The sequence below is a fragment of the Xiphophorus maculatus genome, chromosome 13, assembly GCF_002775205.1.
Source record: "Xiphophorus maculatus strain JP 163 A chromosome 13, X_maculatus-5.0-male, whole genome shotgun sequence".
Taxonomy (NCBI): Eukaryota; Metazoa; Chordata; class Actinopteri; order Cyprinodontiformes; family Poeciliidae; genus Xiphophorus; species Xiphophorus maculatus.
In genome coordinates, this window is record NC_036455.1 from 6,189,717 (window position 1) to 6,214,798 (window position 25,082).

General features: G+C 38.8%; 2 protein-coding genes across 3 annotated transcripts in view; one reads left to right on the plus strand and one right to left on the minus strand.

The window, feature by feature from the left end:
- Positions 1 to 25,082, minus strand: part of samd12 (sterile alpha motif domain containing 12) — a 168,382-nt gene that overhangs the window by 128,912 nt on the left and 14,388 nt on the right. The gene's annotated exons all lie outside the window — the stretch shown is intronic.
- On the plus strand, positions 11 to 15,394 carry LOC102234690 (homeobox protein EMX1-like). Its single transcript, XM_005802085.2, has 3 exons — positions 11 to 581; positions 8,270 to 8,454; positions 13,214 to 15,394. Exons 1-3 carry the CDS (start codon positions 191 to 193, stop codon positions 13,379 to 13,381), a joined length of 744 nt encoding a protein of 247 aa, XP_005802142.1. The 5' UTR covers positions 11 to 190; the 3' UTR covers positions 13,382 to 15,394.

Below are 25,082 nucleotides of genomic sequence, written 5' to 3' on the forward strand. Positions count from 1 at the left end.
TTCTGCAGCGGAGAGAGGAAACTCCCGGGAGCTCAAATCTGGAATTTACGCACGGCTGGTGCGCACAGGCCGACAATCGGGAAGAGTTATGGAAGAATTGGGAATCTGAACCCCAAGAGTCCGAAGGACAGGACTAACTGGACGAGAATAATTGAAATTCTTCTTCATCCTCTCCGCTCAGGTGCTCACCATGTTCCAACACAGTAATAACAAGAAATGTTTCACCATAGAGTCTCTGGTGGGAAAGGATGCGAGCAGCCACAGCGGCGGCGGCGGCGGGGGCAGTTCCGGGGATGAACCCATCCGGCCCACTGCGCTCCGCTTCCCGGACTCTCTGCACCCGGCTTCAGCCACCGGGGTCTTCGGCTCCTGCTTCCAGGGGGGCAGCGGGAGGACTTTGTTCTCTGCCGGGCCGGACATGATGTTGCAGGAGACCGGGACACACACGCAGAGCCACGGCGGGCTCCCGCTGCACCCGCTACAGATCCCCCCTCAGAGCTTCTTCAGCCCGCAGCATCGGGACGCGCTCAGCTTCTACCCCTGGGTGCTGCGGAGCCGCTTCCTGGGACACCGCTTCCAAGGTGAGCCGAGGGCGCTCCGCCGCCGCTTCACTCAACTTTTCCTCCTTCGTATTCAGTTTGCCCATGCTTTGTCTCTGCTCTTCTAAGATTCTTCTCTTTTTGACACTGACTAAACACAACTTTGCTTCGTGTGTACACATTGAAGCTCAGGTTGTTGCATTCCAGAGACAATTTCTTATTATTTGGAAACTGCCCTCACTCTCACAGAATTAAACTATGCTACATATAAAGTGTATCTCTGGTCTTTCCCAAGCTTGAATCTTTTCTTGGCTTTATGATATAGAATGGAGCTGAATGGCGTTCATCATTAGCGCTGCATCACAGATCAATGACAACTATAAATAGATCATTTTGTTTTATTCATTAAAATAATTTTCTTGTTTGTGGTCGAAAAGCAGTGGAAGCTTTCAGCAAGCATTTTGTGGGCTTGTTTCTTTTATTTTCTTTGCTCTTCCCTTTTATTATTTTTTTTTGTTTTAATTGATAAGCTGAAGATACGTTCGGGGCACGTGCAGCTGATCATATCAGTGATCAGAAAGCGCAGCACCTGGAGGTTCGACCCAGATCAGAAGTTCAGAACGCAGAAATGATTTTCACTAAATGATGGTTATTGTATTTTATCATAAACGATTAATTCATTTTAGCTGTAAAATAATATAAGTGAGCAAATACAATAAAGCGGTTATTAACATGAGTAGGGAAAAAACAATGGTGGAGCGTAAATAAAGTTAAAACAAAGTAAAATGTAGTGATTTTTGGGATTATATTGAACTTAGAATAAAAAACTAAATCTTAAATTAACGCCTTAGAAAAAAAAGCATACTAAACCAACTAAAAAAAAACTAAAACTAAAACTAAAACAACGAACGGAATTAAAAGAAAAATGAAAGCAATAAATAAATAAATAAATACGTTTTAGTTTAAACTTGAAAACTTTTGCAAATTAATGTCTGCCAATAAAATGTTATAATTTTGTCAAACTATTTCAGATTATTATTTTTAATTTTTTCGTTTTAGACATAAAGATCAAAAGAAATATCTACACTTAAAAAGAAGTGTTTAGTAAAAAATAAAATAAAATTACGAAATGACGGGGTTCTCTTCTTTTGTCGCTTTTAAAACCCTACAAGTTTGAACAAAGTTTTCTGACTCCCCGTGAACTCATCTCACACCTGCGCCGTTTCATCACGGCTTGTTTTTCTCGGTTATTCACATTATTGCTTGTTTAAAAGGTCACAGTTTTTCCTATTTGTTTATGTTTAAACTCTTTACTGCAACTTCTATGATTTTTTAATTGTTGCTCTTTTCAAAACCTAATTGTTAATGTGTATAAAATTCTAAATCAGTCATGAAATAAAACCTTATTTGAAGTACTTTCTCATATCTTCGTATTTATTTAATTATACGTTTAGAAACTGTCAAAGTGTTAGAGCAAATAAGTCAAATTTAAACACAACTTGAAGCCAGAAGGATAAATCATATTAAACCAGTAAAATTCATCATCATTTTATTTTACCTTAATTGAGACATTATTCAAATTGATACTTGGTTAAAAATATAATTTTATTGAAGTAATTTATGATTGCACTATAAAAAGATTTCATAATAACATTGTAATAAAAAAAATAAAAAAACCGTCATACATTTTTGAACATTTATCTTTCAATAAAAATAGCAAAAAAAGTACATATTCATATATTTCAGAAAATAAGAATTCATACAAAAAACACATCAAATCTCAGATTAAAAAAAACAAACACATTATACAATTACTCATAAATTAGTTTTAAAATAATTTATGTTTTACAAAATCATTTCAGGCTGCCTAATGCCACAATTTTTAGCTGTTTAGATATGAATTCTGGTATTTCATGTGTAAATATACTCATAAATGTTATGAGAGAGGCAAGATTAGCATAATTATTATTTTTTTGTGGACATTGGGGTTTTTTTTAGAAAAATTTCTAAAATATCATTTGAACATTCTAAAGTTCAGACTTTTTTTTAGCGTCTTTTAGTTTGAATTAACAATTTTATTTTTTCAAATGGATTTTTAAAGATATTTTTATCTCAGCAGCTCCTTTGATGACTTATAATTAACGTTATTATTTTAAGGGTTTGATAAAAATCAGAAATGCAGATTTTAACATTTACAAAGGGAACATTTGTCGCTGTTTGATTTGACATTAATTCATTACATTTTATCTCAGGAGAACAATTCTGCTTCAGATAACTTCAGCCTTGCAACACATTTAATAAGAACGAACAGTACGACAGCCAAAAGAACTACTTTCAGAAGCGATGAATCTGAGTCTCAGTGTGGGTTTGAGGTGTCTCTGATACCTGTCCCACACAGGTGGTCCCTTAACCCTTTCTTGTCCACCTCCTCTTCCTCTGTCTGCTGCACCTCCTCTCATACAGACGCATTTTTCTTCATTATGTGGAAGCAGCTGACAGCCTCACTTCTCTTGCAGCTCCTGCTTCTCGGCTCCAGTTTACAACATGGACAGTTTAACTGTCCTAGTCCTCGCTTCTGCGTGACATGAAACATTAGCACTCACTAATATAAACGCACATCACATATTACACTGTAATGCTTTATTTAACAAGAACTACATCAAATTAGAAAATCCATGTGGAAAAAGAGTCACCTCTCATGGTCTAACTGCTTGTAGAATCGACTTTACTGCAATAAATCCAGTCATTTTCTGATTATATGGAAGTCGGGGAATTGTGGCCCAGTCATCTTTCCAGCACTGCTTTAGTTTATTGAACTTTGTCTCTACAAAGCTACCTTAAGGTCCAACCACAGACTGAGGTAGGGATGTTGGTTCTTTTCTTTTTCAGTCATTCATGCATTTGCTGCTGTGTTTCTGATCATTGTCCTGTCGATGTTCCAGTCCGCTGTCCGGCAGGTGACCTCACATTTGATTCAAGTTTGTGTGCTTGTAAAACAAGCCCAGATCATCAACTCTCCACACTGTGCTTTACGGTTTTTACACTCAGTCTTTAGTAATGATCATATCCTGCACCGGGGTTGAACATTTAACACACTAACTTGCAGAGTCTGAGATGAAGCTCTTGCATATTTTATTATTAATTGATGGAGTTCAGATTATTCAGTTTGATGGACAGATTTGTTCTCTAAGATTGCTGATGTTTTTAACCTTTGCATTGTGCTAACTCACTGGAGTGTTCCCCAGGGTCAGGAAGTGCCAAAGAGTCATCATTTAATAGATTAACAAGAGTGGACTTTTACTCACAGGTTTTTTTTGTTTGTTTTTTGTGTTTTTTTTTTTTTTTGTTCAGCTTTGTCAAAAAAAAAAATTATGTTGAAAGTATATGTGTAGCTTAGTCGGGATCATTCATACTTCCCCAGATTAAAAAAAATAAATCTGTCAGGTTTTATTACAATCTAGGAAACAGTTTTAAAAGGCTCACTTCATCTGTTTTGCATTTTGGTTTTAGAGAAGTGTCTCTTTTTGGATGCTACGGTGTGTTTTGAAAGTAACTGCAAGGAAGTAAAAGTTATAATTTGCTTGTCAATGACTCACTAGTAGCCGTAGTGGTGTTTTTAAAATTAATTAATTTATTTAGGAAATTTGTCACTGTTCTTTCTTTGATGCAAATAAAGCCATAATCAGAGAGTGGGTGTGACAAAGCTTGTTTTTATGTAGTTTGTTGTTAAATCATTGCTGGAGTTGCTTAGTTTTCTGCTCTGAGTTAAGCTTTATGTTTGCAGAGATTAGGCCTTTCTTTGATGATATCATATTTCTTTGAGGTTAGGCCTGCTAATACTGAGCTTCACCAGTTCCATGAAATAAACTGCATTTTTGATAGCTCTAGTAGATTTAAACCTAAATGAAAGAATTACAGAATTCTAATTTTCGTGTCAAAGCATATCTGTAAGCTTCTTCTGCTTAAATTTGGTTTGTGCATTTATTTTGTTTGTTGAAGCACTTTAGGATTTATATCTTGAAAGATGCTATGCAAATAAACTTCTACTTACTTTATCTGATTCTCACTAAATCTAAAAGGTAAATGGAACCATGTGCTGTTTGTTGATGCATTTAAAGACTGAAATTGGTGGGACTGTTTAGATTAATAAAATTGCCTTTTTTTTTGTTTATATTTGACCAACTGATCAGCCGATCTCTGGATGACTCTTCTTTCATTCATCAAATTATACCGTTATTAAGAAAACAGAAAAAGCATAAGTTTCATTTTACACAAAAAATATCAACAAAAGAAGATTTCAGTATAATATTGTCAGTTGAACTGAATGCAGGTGTTCACAAGGCTAATCATCTGATGCAAACAGGTCTGGTTTAAGTTAGAAGGTTTTTCTTTCTCCCTGTCTGTGTTCTGTTTACTCCTAGTGTAAATTCTGCTCAGAAAGACAAATGCTTAAATGTCTAAGAACTGTAACTGAGAAACGTTTTTCTATATAGAGGTCACTGATGAGACATTAACCTGATGAAAACTGTGAGAATTTATTCTTGGAAAGGGCAGAAGCTCCAGCTTAGCTGCAGGCTGTGTTAAAGTGCAGCAGGGTTTAGTATCTAGCATAATCAACTGCCTCATCTGCTCAGCACAATGCATCAACCATTGGAGGAGTTGTGTGGTTACTACTGAAGGTTCCAAGTTAAACAGCAAGAGTGTTGAAAAACTTTAGCTGAGGAATAGAAATGACAGTAATCTCTAGTTAATGTGAAGCCTGATGTTTCTCCTGAAGTTTTATTTATCCTGATTCAGAGATGCATTTCTGTTTTCTTCTGAATTTCTGCTGTTGCTAATCTTGGTTCTGCATCTGTGATGAAGGTTCATTCAGAGTTTATCGAGGTCCATGTCCTCCCTACTTGAAAGACTTAATTTACAAAGGGATACTGCAGAAGCGTCTGTAGGAAACTAAATGCTAATTTCCAATAAACATGCTTCTTAAATTTAAATAAATAAATAAACATGCATCTTATCAACATTAATAAAAACAAACTGTTCTCTGTTTGTGCTACACATCGGAGCGTATGATGCTCGCTCAGAGGGTAAAATCAAAAGATTTTTCTGTTCTTGTTCATATCAAAATCAAAGATGTCACTTTACTTCCCAGATAAGCTGTTAGCTAGTGATTAAACTTTTCAAATATCTCAATAACCATTTAATCTCTTTAATTAGTTAAAACTGGAAAATGAGGAGAAAATTAGAGTAGATATTGAATTGTTCAATTTTGCGGATTAATTTTTTCGATTCGAGCAGTTGCTACATTACAGCATCAATTGACATTGAACAGAAACATTTGCAAACCATGACGGCCACCAGTCACGGCTCTGAATTTGCATGTGAATAAGACGGCTAACGCCAGATAAAAGGTGCCCGGTACGTGCCGGCTCTCCGCCCGCCATCATTGTCGTACAGCCCGCTCTTTTGCGTAGAGCGTGATGGCGGCCGCAACTCCTTTTCAGCGGGCTAAAAGGAACCCAAGCGTATATTTGTTTGTATGTAAAAATGTATTGATAGATTTACGTGCGATTTCAATAAACAGTCAGGAAAAATGAAAGCAGAAGCTGCGCGTCGGTTTGGGGCGAAGAAACAAAGAAACCGTTTCAGCGTCGCTGTCACACGGAGTTTTCAACCGCTTCGCCTCGTAAGCAAATGAGACTCGAGTTCGCCCCAAAAGTGAGAAGACTAGCTTTAGAACCTCAGTAAAATTAGACAAACCGAAATGGAAAAACGCAAAAAACGATCTGCATGGAAATAAAGTCGGTTAGCGCTATAAAGAGCAGGGTTTTAGATAGCTTGAGTTAGCAAAGCTGCATCTGGTTAAAACGTTTTTCATTTGTGGTTTGAACATCGACGTGTAAGCTCGCTTCTTGGCTCAATCTAATGACCAAACAGCAATAGTTTCTAAATTTTTCACACGCAAAAAAATCCTTTCTCACTGAGGTTCTGAAATATTATCAGAACCTTTTTTGTTCTGCTGCAGAGATGAAACCCAGCAGAGCAACAGGATCCACAACCAGAGCTCTGGGATCTGAGCAAACCCATTCACGTTTCTCCCAATCTTTTTTATGTTTGTTGATGAGCGTTTCAATTTCAGTTTACGGCTCAACTCTTGATTCAGATGCAAATGTCAAACAGACAAGGTGTTTGTTCAGATTAGGCAGAACAAATAGACACACAAAGGCATGTTGCAACAACTAGGAGCTCTGCATTTTTGCTCAGTTCAGAAATGAAACTGAGGAAGTGATCAGTGCATGTCTAGAAACAATGAACTAGGCTTTTAGGGACATTTTTGTGTGGAAATAATGTGGAAAAGGACTGCCCTCATGTTTATATCCTCACCATACAGGGCAAAGACAGAGACATCAGTCAGTCTGACTGTTCAGGTCTCAGAAGTTTTATACTTTCTTGCTTTCAGCTCCAGTTTTGTTTTGATGGAATAAAGTAACTGATTGCAACTGAAATGATTGAATCTTGAAAAACAGGTTAATCTGAATAAATCCTAATGTCAGTAAAATGTTTATTTATATCAGCACTTCAAATCAAAAAATGAAACTCTTACATAAACCCATTACACGCAGTGTTCATTCCTATTCATTTTGAAAACGATGGCTTAATGCTAACAAAAAACATAAATTCAGTTTTTCAGAAAATTAGACATGAGACCAATATAAGAAACGATTTTCAAAACTGACAGCCACTTTCAGATATGAATTTAAAAACCATCCTGACCCCTGGGAATTGAAGTTCAAGGGCTCCTTTAAACACTCGGGAGCTCAGTATTAGCTCATGTGAAATGTTGCACTTAAACTATGCCAAACAGTTATCACCGTCATATTTATCAAACACTAGCCAGTTTCTCTAATGAAGTTAAATAAATTACTACAGAACCTATCCACTAAATGTGTAAATCTCTAAAGGTTTCCTAACATGTGACTCCTAACTATAGTGTTATTTATAGCCGTGGTAATATGAAAGTATTTTTAGAGTCTAGATTTTCACGTATTTTATAGGTATCTACATGCTTTGGCATGACCTTATTTTTTCTAATTTTTTTACATTTGCTGATCAGTTTGTGCCTCTGCTTCAACAGACCTGACTTAAATGACTGTAATGACTGTGTAGAACCTGATTCAGATTTATTGGACCAGAGGAAAATATCAAAGTTTGTGGAACAGTCGAACTCAAGGAAGAATCTGAAACCACACTTCTGCTCAGCTACGAAATATACTCATCATAGCCTTGTGCGGAAAACTATTTTTAAAATTATGTTACTGAAATAAATGGACCTTTCAATGACACTCTAATTTATCAACAATAAAATGTGGCAATTTTAGATAATTGGGCCTGACTTCAGCCTTTCAGGCTGCATGCAGGATGGTCTTTAGCCTCCAGATAAGATTCAGGACCAAATACGGCATTCCAACTTTTCTTCTCATCAAAAAATTACAAAGGAGGATGTCAAGCTACACTGCAGATGAGATAAACATCAGTAGGTGATATTGAACATGCATAAGCTCTTCATTTAGCGTAGCTTATCTGTTTTTTTGTTTCCAGTCTACTTTTTAAAATTTTTTCACAATTTTATTTTCATTAATGATTACCTTGTGGTCCACTGGATACATTATATTTTACTGCAGAATGGCAATAAAAGAAGTCAACCGAATGTTTGAATTTTGTTTGTTTTTCAGGAGAGGACAGCAGTCCAGAGAACCTGTTGCTTCACGGCCCATTCTCCAGAAAGCCCAAACGGATCCGAACGGCTTTCTCACCTTCCCAGCTGCTGCGCTTGGAGCGAGCTTTTGAAAAAAACCATTACGTAGTCGGAGCTGAGAGGAAGCAACTGGCGAGTGGGCTGTGCTTGACTGAGACACAGGTGAGGCATCTTGGAAACAGAGGCAGAGGTGCATGATGGGGCGGTTCAGACAAGATGTTTGTTATGGTAAATACTAAAGTTAGACAAAAAAAGCTGACAGTACTGAGTTAAAGTCCTGAAACAACAGATCTGCCTTAAAGCAGCTATATCTTTTTTATAATAGTCTTTTTATAATAATCTTGTATTGTCTTTTTTATAATAATCATGTTTTTTTGTTGCTTTTGATGTTTCTTTGTTACTGACAACCTATCCAAAAGAAACAACTGGATCCCATTTCTGGAGTTGAATATGTTAAGAAGTTTTTGACAGATGGAGAATAAGATTTTAGTTCAAACAGCTACTGACAACTCTGGGAATAATGAACCAGTGGGACACATAAATCATTGCAGATATGACTGATATTTTTCAGAACAGATAAAGAAATGAGGATTAGCAAATCAGTCCGGCTTACCAAGTCTTGCCTTAAGCTCCGCCTGAGTTTGTCTTCTACCTAAATAATTATTTTAAAAAGTAGAGTAAAGGGCGTGCCGTGGTGGTGTAGTGGTTAGCGCGACCCGTATTTGGAGGCCTTGAGTCCTCGACGCGGCCGTCGCGGGTTCGACTCCCGGACCCGACGACATTTGCTGCATGCCTTCCCCCCTCTCCTTCCCCGTTTTCTGTCAGCCTACTATCATATAAGGGACACTAGAGTCCACAAAAGACCCCCTGGAGGGGTAAAAAAAAAAAAAAAGCAGAGTAAAGAAAACAGAATGACCAAAGTATACCAAAGAAGATTTTTTCTTCTTTTGTAATTCATCTGACATATTGGATACCAACCTCTGATTCAAATGCAGACTGACGGGGATCTAGTCTTACCTTATAACTCTTTGGAGTTCATTTGCTGCCCTCAGTTTCTTCATGTTAGTTTTTGAGAACTGACCACTTTTTCTCAACAAGGATTAAGATCTGTGAAGTTTCCTAATCACATGTCTTATAAACCAAAGGTTCATAAATTTTCTAAAGTGATAAACTATATATATTTCTTTGCAGAAGCTTTTGGTAAAGCTACACTGCAGATGTTGCTTGGTCAAGATTGATCAATCTTGGTCAAGATTGACAGTTAAAAAAAAAAATCTATATTTTCTTTGGGACAAATCTGATTAATCAAAGACGCTAAAGTGATTTTAACGACTCAGACTGGACTCTTGTTGCAAATTTATGTCATTCCACTTGTACAGTATGCCTCTCTTGTCTGTTGATGCATTTTCAGGGCACACCACCAATCATACAGCCATAAATACTTGGCTGTCATCTAGTGGATAGAACTATGCCAGATCATGACTAAATTAATAATCTGCACACTAAATATACATGCACTCACACATATATATATATATATATATATATATATATATGCTGCTCTGCTCAGTGGCATTATTAACTGTGATGTCAGTGTGTGTTTGCATTGTGAGGAATGCTGAGTAGGCAATTAGTCAGCGAACTCATCCTTTTCTCAGGATGGTGTTTGTCATCAAGTCGATGCGGTGGTTGGACTCCTGACGCCAGTGAAACGATGTGATTCATAAATTATGAGCTCATTTCACAACAGCAGACAGGAAGAGAAGGACGCAGCTCTGCCAGTCACTTGCCAGCGGCGGTTATTAATCACTCATAAGTCACAGCTTTGTGCAATCAGCGCGCCTTTACAGGCAGTAATGATCAAGTGATCAACGTTCCTGCGGGACATCTCAGGGCTGGCGTCCAAATAAGTGCCAATAAATTTTTCATTCTTACTGCTGGGGGCTACAAGGGGCCCTGCAGAGAAAAAGTGACGCAGGTCTTATAAAAATCTACTTAATTTATATTAGTTTTCATAAGAATCATCTAAACCACCATTGCGTTAAATAATTGAATCTTTACACTAAGAGTGAAAAATGTTGGTGCTGTGCATGTTTTGGATGTTTGTTTTTGAACTGCTCACCAGGAAAGTATGTCATTTTTGTATCTGATGATCCAAAAAGCCCCCTCTGAACTGTTGATAATACAGAAAATATTCATGCAAAATGTTGCAAAACAATTGCCATTCTGCCATCCTGCACAACTCTGCTCAATTTTCATCTGCTTTCAGTGCTCCATCTGACATTTCTCCCATAGATCTAGATTTTTCTGGTAGGATTTCTACGGGTCAATCAGTGAACAGAAGGAGAATTTGTGAATTGTGGTCCGCTTGTAGTTATACCAATTGGAGCACATGAAGTGAATATTGTTGCAAATATTGAGTTAACATTAACGACCATCTCATTCAGCTCAACACTTCTCTTTTCGCAGTGGCAGATTATTTTTTACCTTGCAGGCAATTCACGGTAAGCTTCATACCGTCATAGTCAAATATTATCAACTGCATAAAATTTAAAGCTTCAACAGGGCCCACGCCTCCAGCAAACAATTGTTGCTCAATAGCTGAGGGTCTGGACCTTCTTTGCAGAGCAACACAAAAAAACAAGAGAGTGTTTTTTTATCAGGCTAATATTCCCTGGTCATTTTTGCACCAGAGAGATGCTTTCTTTCATGCTAATAATTTCCTAGATGTTAGCAGCCTATTCACATTTCTATTCCTTGAGGTACACTGCATGGGACCACAACCCAGTCCAGAAACTGACACAGCTCTCTCAGATTGTATCATTGGTATCAACCTTTGGATCCTTTATCTGTGCCAGGATATTTTCAATGATCCTGTTTGATTTGTGAATTTTCCCTATATATGGGGCAGGTTAGGCTATATGGTGGACCAGTGGGAGTCCCCGGTTCTTTCTGGCTTCCTCCTACTAAACATGTACGTTAAGCTAATTGGCCAAATTGTCCTTTGTGCAAGTGTTAGTGTTCATGGTTGTATGTCTTGATATTGTCTTGTGATGGACTGACAGTCTATCTGGGTTTACCCTGCCTTACACCCATTGATCACTAGAAATAGAAACCATGTCTCAGGACCCTGAATGGATTAGGCAGGTACAGAAATATCTGGGTTTCTGGGTCTACACTATCAGTTTTGAAAAAGTGCCTTTTGTTTATCATCCAGTGGGGAAATAAAGATCAACTAAGCATGGGCCAGTATTTATGGTCATATGAGAAATGAATTGGTCATTACAGCTGGACAGAGTGTTGCAGTTTCTTACACAAAGTGCTGTCAGTGTAGCAAGGTTTTAGCCTTGGTATGAGGCTGGCATGGTCAGTCAAACTTGAAGTTTTCCATTACAAATCATGCCAGTGTGCGTGGGCTCTACATCGTGGAAGTGCTCCCTCTTGATGCTGAGCAGCAGAAGTTTGTCTGTTGGGTAATCCTTCTGAAAACAAACCCAGCCAGCTTCATTAAAGTACTTTTTTAAAAATTATGTTTCATATTTATCCAAATAGCCTGTGTTTTCAGCTATACAAAAATCAGATTACAGAAACATTAATCAAGGAATTTATTAACTTTCTTTAAAGGCTACTTTAAAATATGGCAATAAAATCAGTTGTTAATGATTGCTCTTGCATTTTCAGTCTGTACTAATATAACAAAAACCTGATTTAATAGATTAACTGAATATATCAGAAAAAATCTTTCACTTAATGTTATCTCTTCTTGTCTTTGTTTTTCTCTTCACTGTAAAGAAGAAGTGTTACTTTGAATCCTCAGTAGAATCTGTGGTAAACCTATCTGATGTTTGAAGGTAATTAGAGCATCTATCATGCTGATCTAGAGTTTACAGCCTCTGACAGGTTGCGCAACAAGATCTTGGAGCCAGCTCAGCGAGTTTGAACAGCTCTACATGTCATGGTCATGTTTTACCAGCGAAAAGGTCTTAAATCACCGAGTTGCTCTCACACAATCATTCCTATCAGTGACAGAATCACAGCTTGTTGTGGTTATGGCTGGTAGCTGTGCGAAGATTTCCAAATGGCTCGTCATTGTTCTCAGGCATGTTTGCAGTTGGAGGAAACAGCTTCTGTGTTTTAACTACCCAAAACAAAGTGGATTCTGTGGATTCCAGCTTATTTATTTGACAGATTCTAATCAGACGGAACTTAATTAGTTTAATATTGTTGGAATCGGGAAGAAATTAAAGCATGCTTCATGTCTGTAAATCCTTTGTGAAAAGATACATCTTTATATGTGAACACAAGCCACATTTACTTGACTGTATTGCTGAGAACATCATTAGATCGAAACTGATGGAACACCTCTGGAAAACATCAAAATCATAACACCTACAAGCAGTAGAAATCTTCACTGGTTAATGACTGTCACATCTTTGCACTTAATAATGTTCTTTTTCTAAAATCCTGCAGAGTTGAAACTTTTCAGAGTTTCGACTCTGGAACTATGAGAGTCACAAATGCTCAAACAAAAACTAGCATTTGGGAATTTGGAAAGGGTTCAAATAAATTGGTTAAAATCATGGTTAACCAAATTTATTTATCAAAATGTGAAAACAAACTTTTTTTAAATTTTGCTTTGTCATTAAATTAGGTAAATCCAATGTCAGATATAAAGTGCCTGCACCATTATTTGCTTTAAAAAGTGTTACATGAAAACAGTAGCTTATAGAATCACCTTTAGCAGCAGTAATGCTTACCCGTTCTTAGCATGTGAGAGATTGCCATTTCAAGAGTAATTTTGGATTATTCAGATCTTAAACCACAGAAAACCAGAAGCAGTAAGCGTAAGCAGACATTTTCAACATCCAAGCTTCATATGAACCTTGTATTCTGATGTGACGGCGTGTGTTTGTGTGTGCAGGTAAAAGTGTGGTTTCAGAACCGCAGGACGAAGCACAAGCGGCAGAAGTTGGAGGAAGAGTCTCCTGAAGCTCAGCAGAAGAGGAAGGGCAGCCAACACGTCAGCCGCTGGAGAGCAGCGACGCAGCAGCCTGGCAGCGAGGACGTGGATGTCATCAGCGACGATTAGACTACAGTTGTCTCTGCGCCATCTCATATATACACACACAAAAAATACATCGATTTGAATTTAAAAAAGCAAATAAATACATTAAAATTAAGGAATTGAGACCTGTGACTTTTAGTCAAAAATAAGGTTTAACCCTTTTCACTGCAAGATTACACACACACTGCAGAGTAAAACCGAACACACATATGAACACACACATACAGACACAGACAGCTTTTATTGCTATGGACTGACAGATGGACGATGAACCTTTCTGTTCTGGACAATGGAATAGGAAAAGAAGAACAGAGGGTTGTTTTCCTAAGAAAAAGAAAACTTTCTGTCAGATTTGGACTGACGAGGTTTCAATGCTTCCAAGAGGCAAAAAAGGATGATAACCTGACTTTGGTTCTGGTGCCAAACAAAGACTGTGTCCTGAAAATTAAACAGAAAAAAAGACTTTCAAAGCTGCTGGGCTGCAGGTTTCTGAACCAGCTCACAGGCATTCTGGGAGAAACAATGTTCCTTCAACAGAGAGCAAGGAGGAACCTTCCGGGAATTTGTTCAAAAGCATTAGTCTGTGAGACTTTTGACAATCCTGACTGAAGGTGTTTGAGGCAAAGCTGCTTCCAAAACCCTCAAACTGAAAGATTTTGAGTCTATTGCTTCCCCCTCAATTTTCAATAAGGAATCCAGACGATTAGATGTGATGGATGATAGCTTTGCTGAAAACTTATTGCAAAAATAAATAAAATCAGCTACAATCTTTTGTAAGTTTGTATTTTCCTATCCTGTGTTCCCATATGCAGTTAAATTAAAGCTGATAGAAACAGGACTCCTTCACACTGGATGAAGACCCTGCAATTTTTTAAGAACCCTGCAAGAATTCAGATGAGTCTTGGGCATGTTTTTAGATGGTAATTAAGGATCAATGTGCTCCCTCATTACAGATAATAAATCATGAATGTTCTCTGAGGGTTTCAAAGATGCTCAAAACTTCCTTATCAAAGTGGTTTATCAGTAAAACAACATCATCAATAGTATTGGTGTTAGTCTGAGGTGGTAGGATCATTATAGGAGGGTCCTGAACTCACACCTTGAATGCCCGGTATGAGTTCAGCTGCTCAGTCAGTAGTAAGAGTGAACCATCGCCCCACACCGAACGAGGTTCTCCAAATTTGCTACAATCCAACCACATTCTTAGAAACCAAAAAAAACACAAATGGCTCTTCATTTCATGAGGAATGTAAACTAAAATGGATCTGCACAAACTTGTATGAAATACACTGAGCAACACTGACAGATGACTTTTTAATTACATTCACTCTAAACACTGAACTTGGAGAACATGGTGTTGACTCAGCTATTTATTTCTGAATGCAAAATCCGAGCTGAGCTCAAATTTTTAGGCTTGCTGTTGCATTCTGTCTCAAAATCCTGTGGTTTGTTCAGGTTCCTTTATGGAGAACTAATTCAGCAGCTTTTGTTTTCCTCACCAACAGAAAAAAATCTGGAATGCCAATCTTTGTTTGAGGTAATTATGTAAGCGAAATCTGACTTACGAAAATTACACACAAAAAAAGAAAAGAAATGCAGGAAAATGCAGCTTTTCATTTCAAAGCACAGCAACAGGTACAGAAACTAGTAGGATCCCAGATCAGCTGTTTTTCTGGGGTGGAGTATATAGGTATTTATGTAAAAACTGGATGAGAAAGTATTCTATGCATCTAATGTGTGTATATAACGATAATATTATTAATGACGATGATGTGTGTTTTTGTTTTTTCTCTGCATCAGTACATTAGTTTTTTCTTCCGTCTGGACAGATTTACCTCATCTTCTCCTCATGTAGCACTTCTACTTCTACTTAATCAGATCTATTTTTTCATTCTTTTAGGACCGAATGCACTAACTGTACAACCTCTGAGAAGATGAAAGGAGCTTTGTACCCCCTGTGCTCAGTTTGGAGAAAAAAAAATAAATAAATAAAAGAAATACAATTAAAATGTTTTTTTGTTTGCTTAATTCGTTTTTTATAGTTGATTTTCTTTTCTCATTTTGATTTTTCTCTTTAGGTTAATTTCCTATTTATTGATAAATGGAGTGATTCACAATGTTCAAAATAAGAATAATTTAACATCATCATTTCCAATTAAGTAAATAAAAATATTTGTTCTCTTTAAAATGTTGCATTCATTATTTATGCATTTTTCTAAATTATGCTCATTTGAATCTGATTACATTTGAATTTATAACAATTCATATTTTAATTTATTAATAGTTTCGCGTTTTTAAAATTTGGCTGCCATGTCACAGTTTAGTACTTGTAGGCAAACTCTAAGTTTCTAGAACTGCAATTCAAAAATACAATAAAACTAATAAAAACTATTTCAATATTTAATACAATTATTCTTGGAATAAATAATTTTTAAAAAACGCGTATATTTATGCCACAAGACATTTACTTTTGTTCATTCCCAATAGTTCTGCATGACATATGACAAATGAAGATTTGGGTATATTTAAATAGCATGAAACATTTCTTACGACATGGGTTCAAATATGTGGACGTCAAACAGACCAAATATCCAACGGAGGACGCAGCGGCTGCGGCAGCTGTAGCGGTTCCCGGCCTGGTGTCCGGCTCCACCTACAGCCTGGGGCCTTTTTTCTGGCTTCAGTAAATCCCTCAACCCCGCCTGGCGGATCATGGAGGTGGCAAAGCATGCCATCTTTACGGTGATGTTTAGATCATGCTTGGTTCCTGTCCTGAAAAAAAGAAACAGAAACTGTGCGATTTGTTTACGGGTGATTTTCTGTCTTCTGACTAAAATAAATTATTGATAATAGTAATAATAAAAAAAATACACAAAACAAAAACGTTCGATCTACTAGTGTGCAAGTTCGTAACAGCGCAAAAAATATTCTCCATAATATTGTTGATGAGACAGAAACAACCGGCCTTTTTAGTCCAAGGTTTAGTGAAGGCATCATGAAAAAAAGTTAAAACAAACGAACAAAAAAAGATCGAGAGGCTAAATGAGCCTCAGGTCTGAACCGGCCGCAGAAGGTGGAATTGTGTGACTGTAGAGACTCTTTTGTTTGTTGCGTAAATGTTTGATTAGATGAGGGCGGGGGGTAACTAATAATCGTAAAATCAGACGTTATGACAGAATCTCAGGATCTTTCATACTCAGGCAAAATACATAAACAAAGCGAAGCCATCTGCGTTAAGGGACAGAGCAAACTGACTTTCTGGAAGGAGGTTCTTCAGCGTTTGCAGCAAGATGATGTATATTCTCTGCAACATTTTGCACAAGAAGATGATGCATAGACTCTCCAGTGAGATTCTGAAGTCTAAAGCAAAGTAAAGATTGATTTTTTCCTTGGATGCAGCAGCATCAGAACCAGGGACTTAAAGTCCTGATAAAGAAGCCTGACTGTTCTGTGGACGATGCTGCGATGAAGGATTCTTCATAAAATCAAGAAAATTATGGACAATCTGAAAATTTAAACTAAATTTACTTGAAAGAGGGACAAAAAAGAAAGTATTTTAAAAACAAATACATAAACAGATTAAATTACATTTTGTAAAGTATTAAAACTGAGTAGCACTGATGTTTGTTTTGTGTTGTATGTCGTTATTTTATTCAATATAGGTTCTGGCTTTAAATTGAAAGCGCCCTTGTTTAATTTATTTATTTATTCATTAGGTGGCTTCAGCAGATAATTGGCTGTTCTGGATTTTAGGGGCATCAGAGTAAAGGAGGAGGACTAAATGCACGCCAGACTTTCTATTTGTAAAAGGAAGTCCATGTATTATTTTCTTTCCAATTCAAAATGTCATGCAATTTTGCTCGGTCTATCACTTAAAATCCCATTAAAATACACTGAAGTCTGCAACTGAAATGTGAAAAAATGTAGAAAAGCTCAAAGTGTATATAGCTTTGCAAGGTGCTGCGAGGATCCAGCTAACACCTCTAAGCCTTCAGGTGAAATAAGTGAAGATTTAACACAGTTCCTCAGGGATTTATAATATAAATGCTTTAGAGAAAATATCACTAATTAAGAAAGAAACAGAAGAAATTGACACTCTATATTAATCATGAAAATGCTTTTGAAATCACAAAGTTTAAAAACAAGTTTCAGTCACTAAACTGCCCAAAATCTTTCACTTTTGTCCCATAAGTGTGTATTTATTTTGCTATTAAAAGTATAACTTTCCTAATTTTCTCCAAATCAGTAGTAAGGATCTCTTGAGTAATTTGAAAATGATCCGTAAGAAAAGCATTTTACAAGCGATTACGTCCTGGTGAGTGTTTTTTTTTTTTTTTTCACAGTTGAACATTTTGCTCTGTTGTTCACTGAAGTTTGCAACACACTTGTAGTGCTTGTCGACCTCCAATCAGCTGAGAGCCACAATTACCATCAATCGTCTCAGTGTGTGTTGGATCAGTGGGGCTCAGCAGCTCAGTCGTGTTAATCAAAGTATTTATCCAAACAAGACAAATTAACTTAACTGCTCGTTATCAAACCCCCGTTATCCACCAAATCAGCTTAATTACAACAAATTAAAGCGATTCACATCAGTGTGGGTCACTTTGCTGCTAAAAAGGCTCCAACTAGAAATCTGCTCCCTTTTAGAAACAGTTTAGACTCATGTAAGCACCTTGATATACTCACCTGAACACATACTGGGAACACAAATCAGGCTGCAGAAAGATGTGGAGAACAAGCAGTTTTCGATAACGTTAGTAGTTTCTTAAAACTAAATTCATTGCCAGGATAGAAAATGAATTAGTTGTAAAGCTTTCTAAACATTGCTTCTCTTGAAATTGTATAAAACATGAATCAGTCACACATTATTACTTCTCTTTGAAATAGACAACAATTTGGTTCACAGGCACAGGGATTGGTTTGATTTTTAACATTTGTGGTTTAGGATTTAATTTACATTTCTACAAAACATGGCTGAGAAGACAAAGGAGGAGGATTTTGAGAATATGTTTTCAGAAAGTCTTTTTTATTGCAGAACCCTTTCTCTCTATATATATATTTAAGTTACAACCTCATACACAAGTTAGGATTTTATCCATTTTATTCTCTCCCGTTGTCTTTTCTTACATGAACTGTGTTTTAGAATGACTGAATTTCCAAAACCGCTGCTCTCATTTATATATTTTAATAATTTCTTAGCAAAACTGAAACATTTGATGGGTTGGAGTCGGTGCTTTCTCTTAATATTCATACAATTAAGTTAAAAGCAAGTTATGGGCCTAAATTACCGGTATGGGTCCTCACAGGACTGAACTGAGTCTCTACTGCCTGCAGGCATGCAGACACTCAGCAGACACTGAGATTGTGCCTTGAGGAGAAATACTGTGACTCTTTCTCTGTGAAGTTTCCAAAGTTTGCTCCTAAAGCATACACTATAAATCTTTCATTCACCCAAACAGAGTGTTGGTTGATGCTCGACACTTAAAAAACTGCATTTCTCAAAGTTTTCAAAATATTTTGCATGTTAGCTTTGTAGAGAAATTATATACGGTATTTGATATTAAAATGTGTTTGATAAACTGGGGCATTTTACAGACAATCGGTAGTTAATACACTAAAGCTAAATTTAATTAAACAAGATTAAAAGCATAACCAAAACTCATTTGGCTGAAATTACTGGTAAAGATGTGTCATTGCTGTCATTTGGATCCATTTGTTTATATAACAGTTTTGATGACGTGATAAGGGATTAACTGACACAAGCACAAACAAGATCCACATTATGCTTGCGATAACCTCCAAATCTCCCTCAAGTCTGGAAATAAAAAGTATCTGCAAAGGGAAAAGATGAGAATGTAATTCTTCAAATTTGCGGTGCATCATCTAATGTCTCTTAAGTATCGTTCTAGGGGTGTGAACAGCTCCACAATGCAAGAGAAAGAGTAGCGTGCAGTTTAGTCTCCCTGAAAATGTCATAAAAAAAGAAACAGAACATCTATAAAAGTCAGTGATTCATCACTGTTGATTATCAACCTGTACTTATTGACTGCTGCACCTCACTAACTGCCGTTTATGAGCTCAGAGATGATGGATGGGTTAATGTTCCTCCCTCTTCAGCTGCACAGCGGAATAAATGTCAAATTAACACAAAATGCGATGGCTCGTCCTGAATGCTGTAAACCGAACCCCGTACAACTTTGTCTGAAAAAAAAAAAAAGTCCCTGCCAAGGAGCTGACAGTTAAAACATCCTGACAATTTGTTGCTGTGACAACAGAGCCAGTGGGTGTGGCTCATGTCACTTATGATGGGTTAATGATGGGTTTTCAAGCGCCGAGCTGCGTTTATAGACTGGAAGAGCTGGTCGGACTGCTCCCAGATCAGCTTCAGGCCTCGGCGGAGGAAGGACAGCAGTGGGAGGAAGAGTTGGTCCTGAATCAGAGCCCGCAGGCCACCTCACCTCTCAGGATCCACCACCTGGACCAGCTGCTGTGATTGGCTGAGAGGAACTCATGGGAGAGTGATTGGCTGCCTCCAGCAGTGCAGCTTGGCCTGTAAAATATGAATCACTAAAGAATCTCTAATTAAGAGTAATGACTCCTGAGTAACGAGAAGTGAGGGCTGGTGTGAGTGTGCAGAACAACGATTGTGATGATTACAGGTAATCACAAAGAAAATAAGGTTTTATTCTGAAGTTAAAGCTCCGCTGCAGACTGAGCACTCTGTCATTTAATTTACTGCTTAATTTCTGTGGTGCTTATTGCCTGAGAAATAGTTTATTGCTCTAAGAGGTGGTAAATGAACGATTTCATAGTTCCACACTTCAAGCCAAGATTGAAAAGCGTTTGGCTTTAACTTGTTTAGTTAAACAACAACACACACGCACACACATACTGTTCTCCAAGTTCACCAAGTTACACACTGTTAAGAAGTTAAAGTTTTTTTTTGTATCGATTGCTTTGCTTATGCTGTGTTGCAGTTGTACTCGGAACTGGGAAATTCCAACTTCCCAGTCGTAAAAATCAAATGGAACGCCCTCAGATTTCTCACTGGGAAAAACTCCAACTACCTCCAGGTACGACTTGAAAGACCAACTTTGTGTTCCAATATGACCGCTTCTCACACATCAATAGCAAAATGTGATGGAAACATATTTATTTTTCAAGATGTGCATGTAAGAGTATGTCTAAGATCAATTTTAAATGTAGTGCCTGCAACTCTAAACTGAACAAATTAAAAGTTGTATTTGCTTGTGGAAAGTAAAGCTTAAAATGATGTTTGTAACAGGTAATGCAAACAAATTTTACGAAATTCCTTCTTAACGAGAATGTTGTTACCTCAGGTCGGACATCAGACCCAGCTCCAAGTTCTGACTTCCGAGGTACCTATAATGCAGCATTGTTACTAGGGTAACAATGAAGTTATGTGTTGTGTTGTGTTGAAGGGTGAACTGTGTTGAAGTTCATCTCTTTGGTCCATATTTCAGACAAGGACAGAAAAATGGACCTTGTAATTTAAGGATTCCCCACAGATGAAGCAGCAATGGAGGAACTTTGAGTAGAAACACCAAGTACTGTCAACGATTCTTCACCTTGCAGAACGACCTTTAGCAATATTTACCCTTTCATGTCATGGTGAAGGTCTTCTCTGCACTTGCTTATACATGGGTCTCTTAAGGTCCCACCAAAGCTGTTTGGATTCTTTTCTTTTTTCAGAAATTCTGATGTAGATTTGCTGCTGTATGAGGTCATGTAGCAGTAAATGAGAACATTTTCTGATGCTCCAGTTTGGGTCAAGGTAAGCTGATCTCTTTGCCTCTTATTTGACTTTAGAATACTCAGTGACAATAAAGTACCTATTGCAGAAAATAATCCCAAATCATAAACCCTCCACCACTGCAGTTGATAGTTTGGGGAAAATGCAAGCACTTTTTTTTTTTATTTTGCAAATTTTTTAAGCAAGACAGTCTGAATGTGGGTGGAATATGCTGGAATGGGGAAACGTAGAGTTTAGTTTCTTCTTTATTTTAAACTTATACAATTTGAGGTTGTAAAGGTAACATGCAATAGGGAATCAATATAATTCTCCCTTGGGTAAGATTCTACAGCTTCCCAGTGGCGTTACCAAAGTGTTCCTGGGCCAGATAATATGTATATAGTCAATTGTCTTAGCTATGAGCTCCTCGTGGCTTTTTTTTTTTTTTAAACATTTTTATTAGTTTTGTGTTTTCACAAACAGAAAAAAATAGAAAATTGTACATTGTGCTGCCAGTCACCTTACATGAGTATGAGATACAAAACAAAACAAAACAAACATAAAAAAAAAATAAATAAAATTAAAGCTGCGAGCAGCCTCGGGCGGCCCTCGCAGCAAGCGCCGCTCCGGCCTATTGGCCACCGCGGGGGTTCCGGCCACCGCAGAAGCTCTCGCGCGTTTTCCAGAGCCGCAGCCCGCTCACCACCGCGGAAGCTCTGCCGCAGTTTCCAGCATCGCCGCCCGCTAGCCGCCGCAGAAGCTGTCGCGCGTTTTCCCCGCCCGTCCGCCGGGCGACAGGCGTGAATGCGTTCGGCGGCGCTGCCCGACGACTGTCGAAAAATCTGGCGCAGATCGGTCGATGCGTCGAGGAGATACAACCCATGTTTTAACTTAGGGGGCGCAGTGGAGCCAAATTACATTTCAAACCCGTTGGGCTCTTTAGAGGTGAACAAAGGTCATACATATCCAGTTTGGCGCCAATCGGATGATCCATGCGTGAATAAGAGCCAAACGTATGCATATGGCGAGGGACTCATATTCGCCATTTGGCCACGCCCACACGGTTCAGCCAGCAGCGAGCATTGACAGAGTTTATCATCCGAATTACCTTGATTAGGTCAAGAGAGCCATAAACGGAGCTTTCCAAGGAAAAAAACGGCACTTCCGGTTCCGAGGGGGCGGGGCTTAGATGACGTCATAATGTGATGACGTAGGATCGACGGGCAAGCCTCCAGGATCACTCAGGCCAAGTTTGATGCAGCTCAGTCAAAATATGTGGAATGTAGAGGCAAACGTATACGAACGGCGTTGCCGCCATTGAAAACTCTTGGCACTTTAAAGCAAGCGAGACCAACTTCCTATCTGTCATCCAACACAGAATCACCTTGATTAGGTCAAGAGAGCCATAAACAGAGCTATCCAAGGAAAAAAAAGGCACTTCCTGTTCCGAGGGGGCGGGGCTTAGATGACGTCATAATGTGATGACGTAGGATTGACGGGCAAGCCTCCAGGATCACTCAGGCCAAGTTTGATGCGGCTCGGTCAAAATATGTGGAATGTAGAGGCAAACGTATACGAACGGCGTTGCCGCCATTGAAAACTCTTGGCACTTTAAAGCAAGCGAGATCAACTTCCTATCTGTCATCCAACACAGAATCACCTTGATTAGGTCAAGAGAGCCATAAACAGAGCTTTCCAAGGAAAAAAACGGCACTTCCGGTTCCGAGGGGGCGGGGCTTAGATGACGTCATAATGTGATGACGTAGGATTGACGGGCAAGCCTCCAGGATTACTCAAGCCAAGTTTGGTGCAGCTCGGTCGAAACATGTGGAATCTAGAAGCAAACGTATGGCATCGGCGTTACAGGTCACTTCGCCACGCCGCCACGCCCAGCTGCTATCTCAAAGCCGGTCGGGGTTGGAATCCACAACACACCAACATGTCTTCTGTCGCTGGCCACAGTTTCATGTTGATTAGGTCAAAGGGCTAAGATAGCGACCGTTCACAGTAAAACATGACACTTCCTGTTCTCAGGGGGCGTGGCCTAAGTGATGTCATCATTTCACCATAGGGTATTGTAGGGCACCCGATGCCTATCAATCACTGAAAGTTTGGTCCCTCTATGTGTTTTTATATAGGAAATATAAGAGTTTCGTGTTTCATGGCGAGTAGGTGAACTTTGACCCCTGCTAACCTCCCTTCAACATGCTCCAAAACTCACCAATTTGATAACTTTAAATCAAACATGCCTTATGATCAGACTGACCGAGTTTGAAGTCGATCAATCGAAATCCCTAGGAGGAGTTCGATCAAATACGAAGGCTGTAAACGTCAAAATCGAGGAAAAAATGGACGTTCAAGACAAAATGGCTGACTTCCTGTGATAGTTGGCTAATAACATTAAATGTAAGTTCTGAGTCTTTTGGTGAGCTCTACAAGTGTACCAAATTTCATGTCTCTACGATGAAGTACGTTCATACCATTGTGTCAACAGAAAATTGCTAGTTGCCGCCGTTCAGCAATTTTTTTTGCGATTTTTGCGACAACCTTAAAATTCAAAATTTTTAAATTTTCTAGTCGCCACCGCCAAGTTTGGTGAGTTTTTGAATATGATAAAGCCCCCAAAAAGGCACACGAAGAGGTGGGAAGAATCGTAATAATAATTAAAGCTGCAAGCAGCCTCGGGCAGCCCTCGCAGCAAGCGCCGCTCCGGCCTATTGGCCACCGCGGGGGTTCCGGCCACCGCAGGAGCTCTCGCATGGTTTAGGGCGAGCTTTCCAAGGAAAAAAACGGCACTTCCTGTTCCGAGGGGGCGGGGCTTAGATGACGTCATAATATGATGACGTAGGATCGACGGGCCTCCCACCAGGATCACTCAGGCCAAGTTTGATGCGGCTCGGTCAAAATATGTGGAATGTAGAGGCAAACGTATACGAACGGCGTTGCCGCCATTGAAAACTCTTGGCACTTTAAAGCAAGCGAGACCAACGTCCTATCTGTCATCCAACACAGAATCACCTTGATTAGGTCAAGAGAGCCATAAACAGAGCTTTCCAAGGAAAAAAACGGCACTTCCGGTTCCGAGGGGGCGGGGCTTAGATGACGTCATAATGTGATGACGTAGGATTGACGGGCAAGCCTCCAGGATCACTCAGGCCAAGTTTGATGCAGCTCGGTCAAAATATGTGGAAGGTAGAGGCAAACGTATACGAACGGCGTTGCCGCCATTGAAAACTGTTGGGACTTTAAAGCAAGCGAGACCAACTTCCTATCTGTCATCCAACACAGAATCACCTTGATTAGGTCAAGAGAGCCATAGATGAATGTTTCCAAGGAAAAAAATAGCACTTCCTGTTCTGAGGGGGCGGGGCTTAGATGACGTCATAATCTGATGACATAGAATTTTCAGGTATCACACCAGCATCACTCAAGCCAAGTTTAGTGCAGCTCGGTCGAAACATGTGGAATCTAGAAGCAAACGTATGGCATCGGCGTTACAGGTCACTTCGCCATGCCGCCGCACACAGCTGCTTCATCGCAGCCGGTCAGGGCTTGAATCCACAACACACCAACATGTCTTCTGTCTCTGCACACAGTTTCATGTTGATTAGGTCAAAGGGCTAAGATAGCGACCGTTCACAGTAAAACATGACACTTCCTGTTCTCAGGGGGCGTCGCCTAAGCGATGTCATAATTTCACCACAGGGTATTTTAGGACACCTATTGATGATCAATAACTGAAAGTTTGGTGTCTCTGTGAGTTTCTGTGCAGGATATATAAGAGTTTGGTGTTTCATGGCGAGTAGGTGAACTTTGACCCCTGGTAACCCCCCTTCAGCAAGCTCATACAGTCACCAATTTGATAACTTTAAATCAGACATGCCTTATGATCAGACTGACCGAGTTTGAAGCCGATCAACCGAAATCCCTAGGAGGAGTTCGATCAAATGCAAAGGCTGTAAACGTCAAACT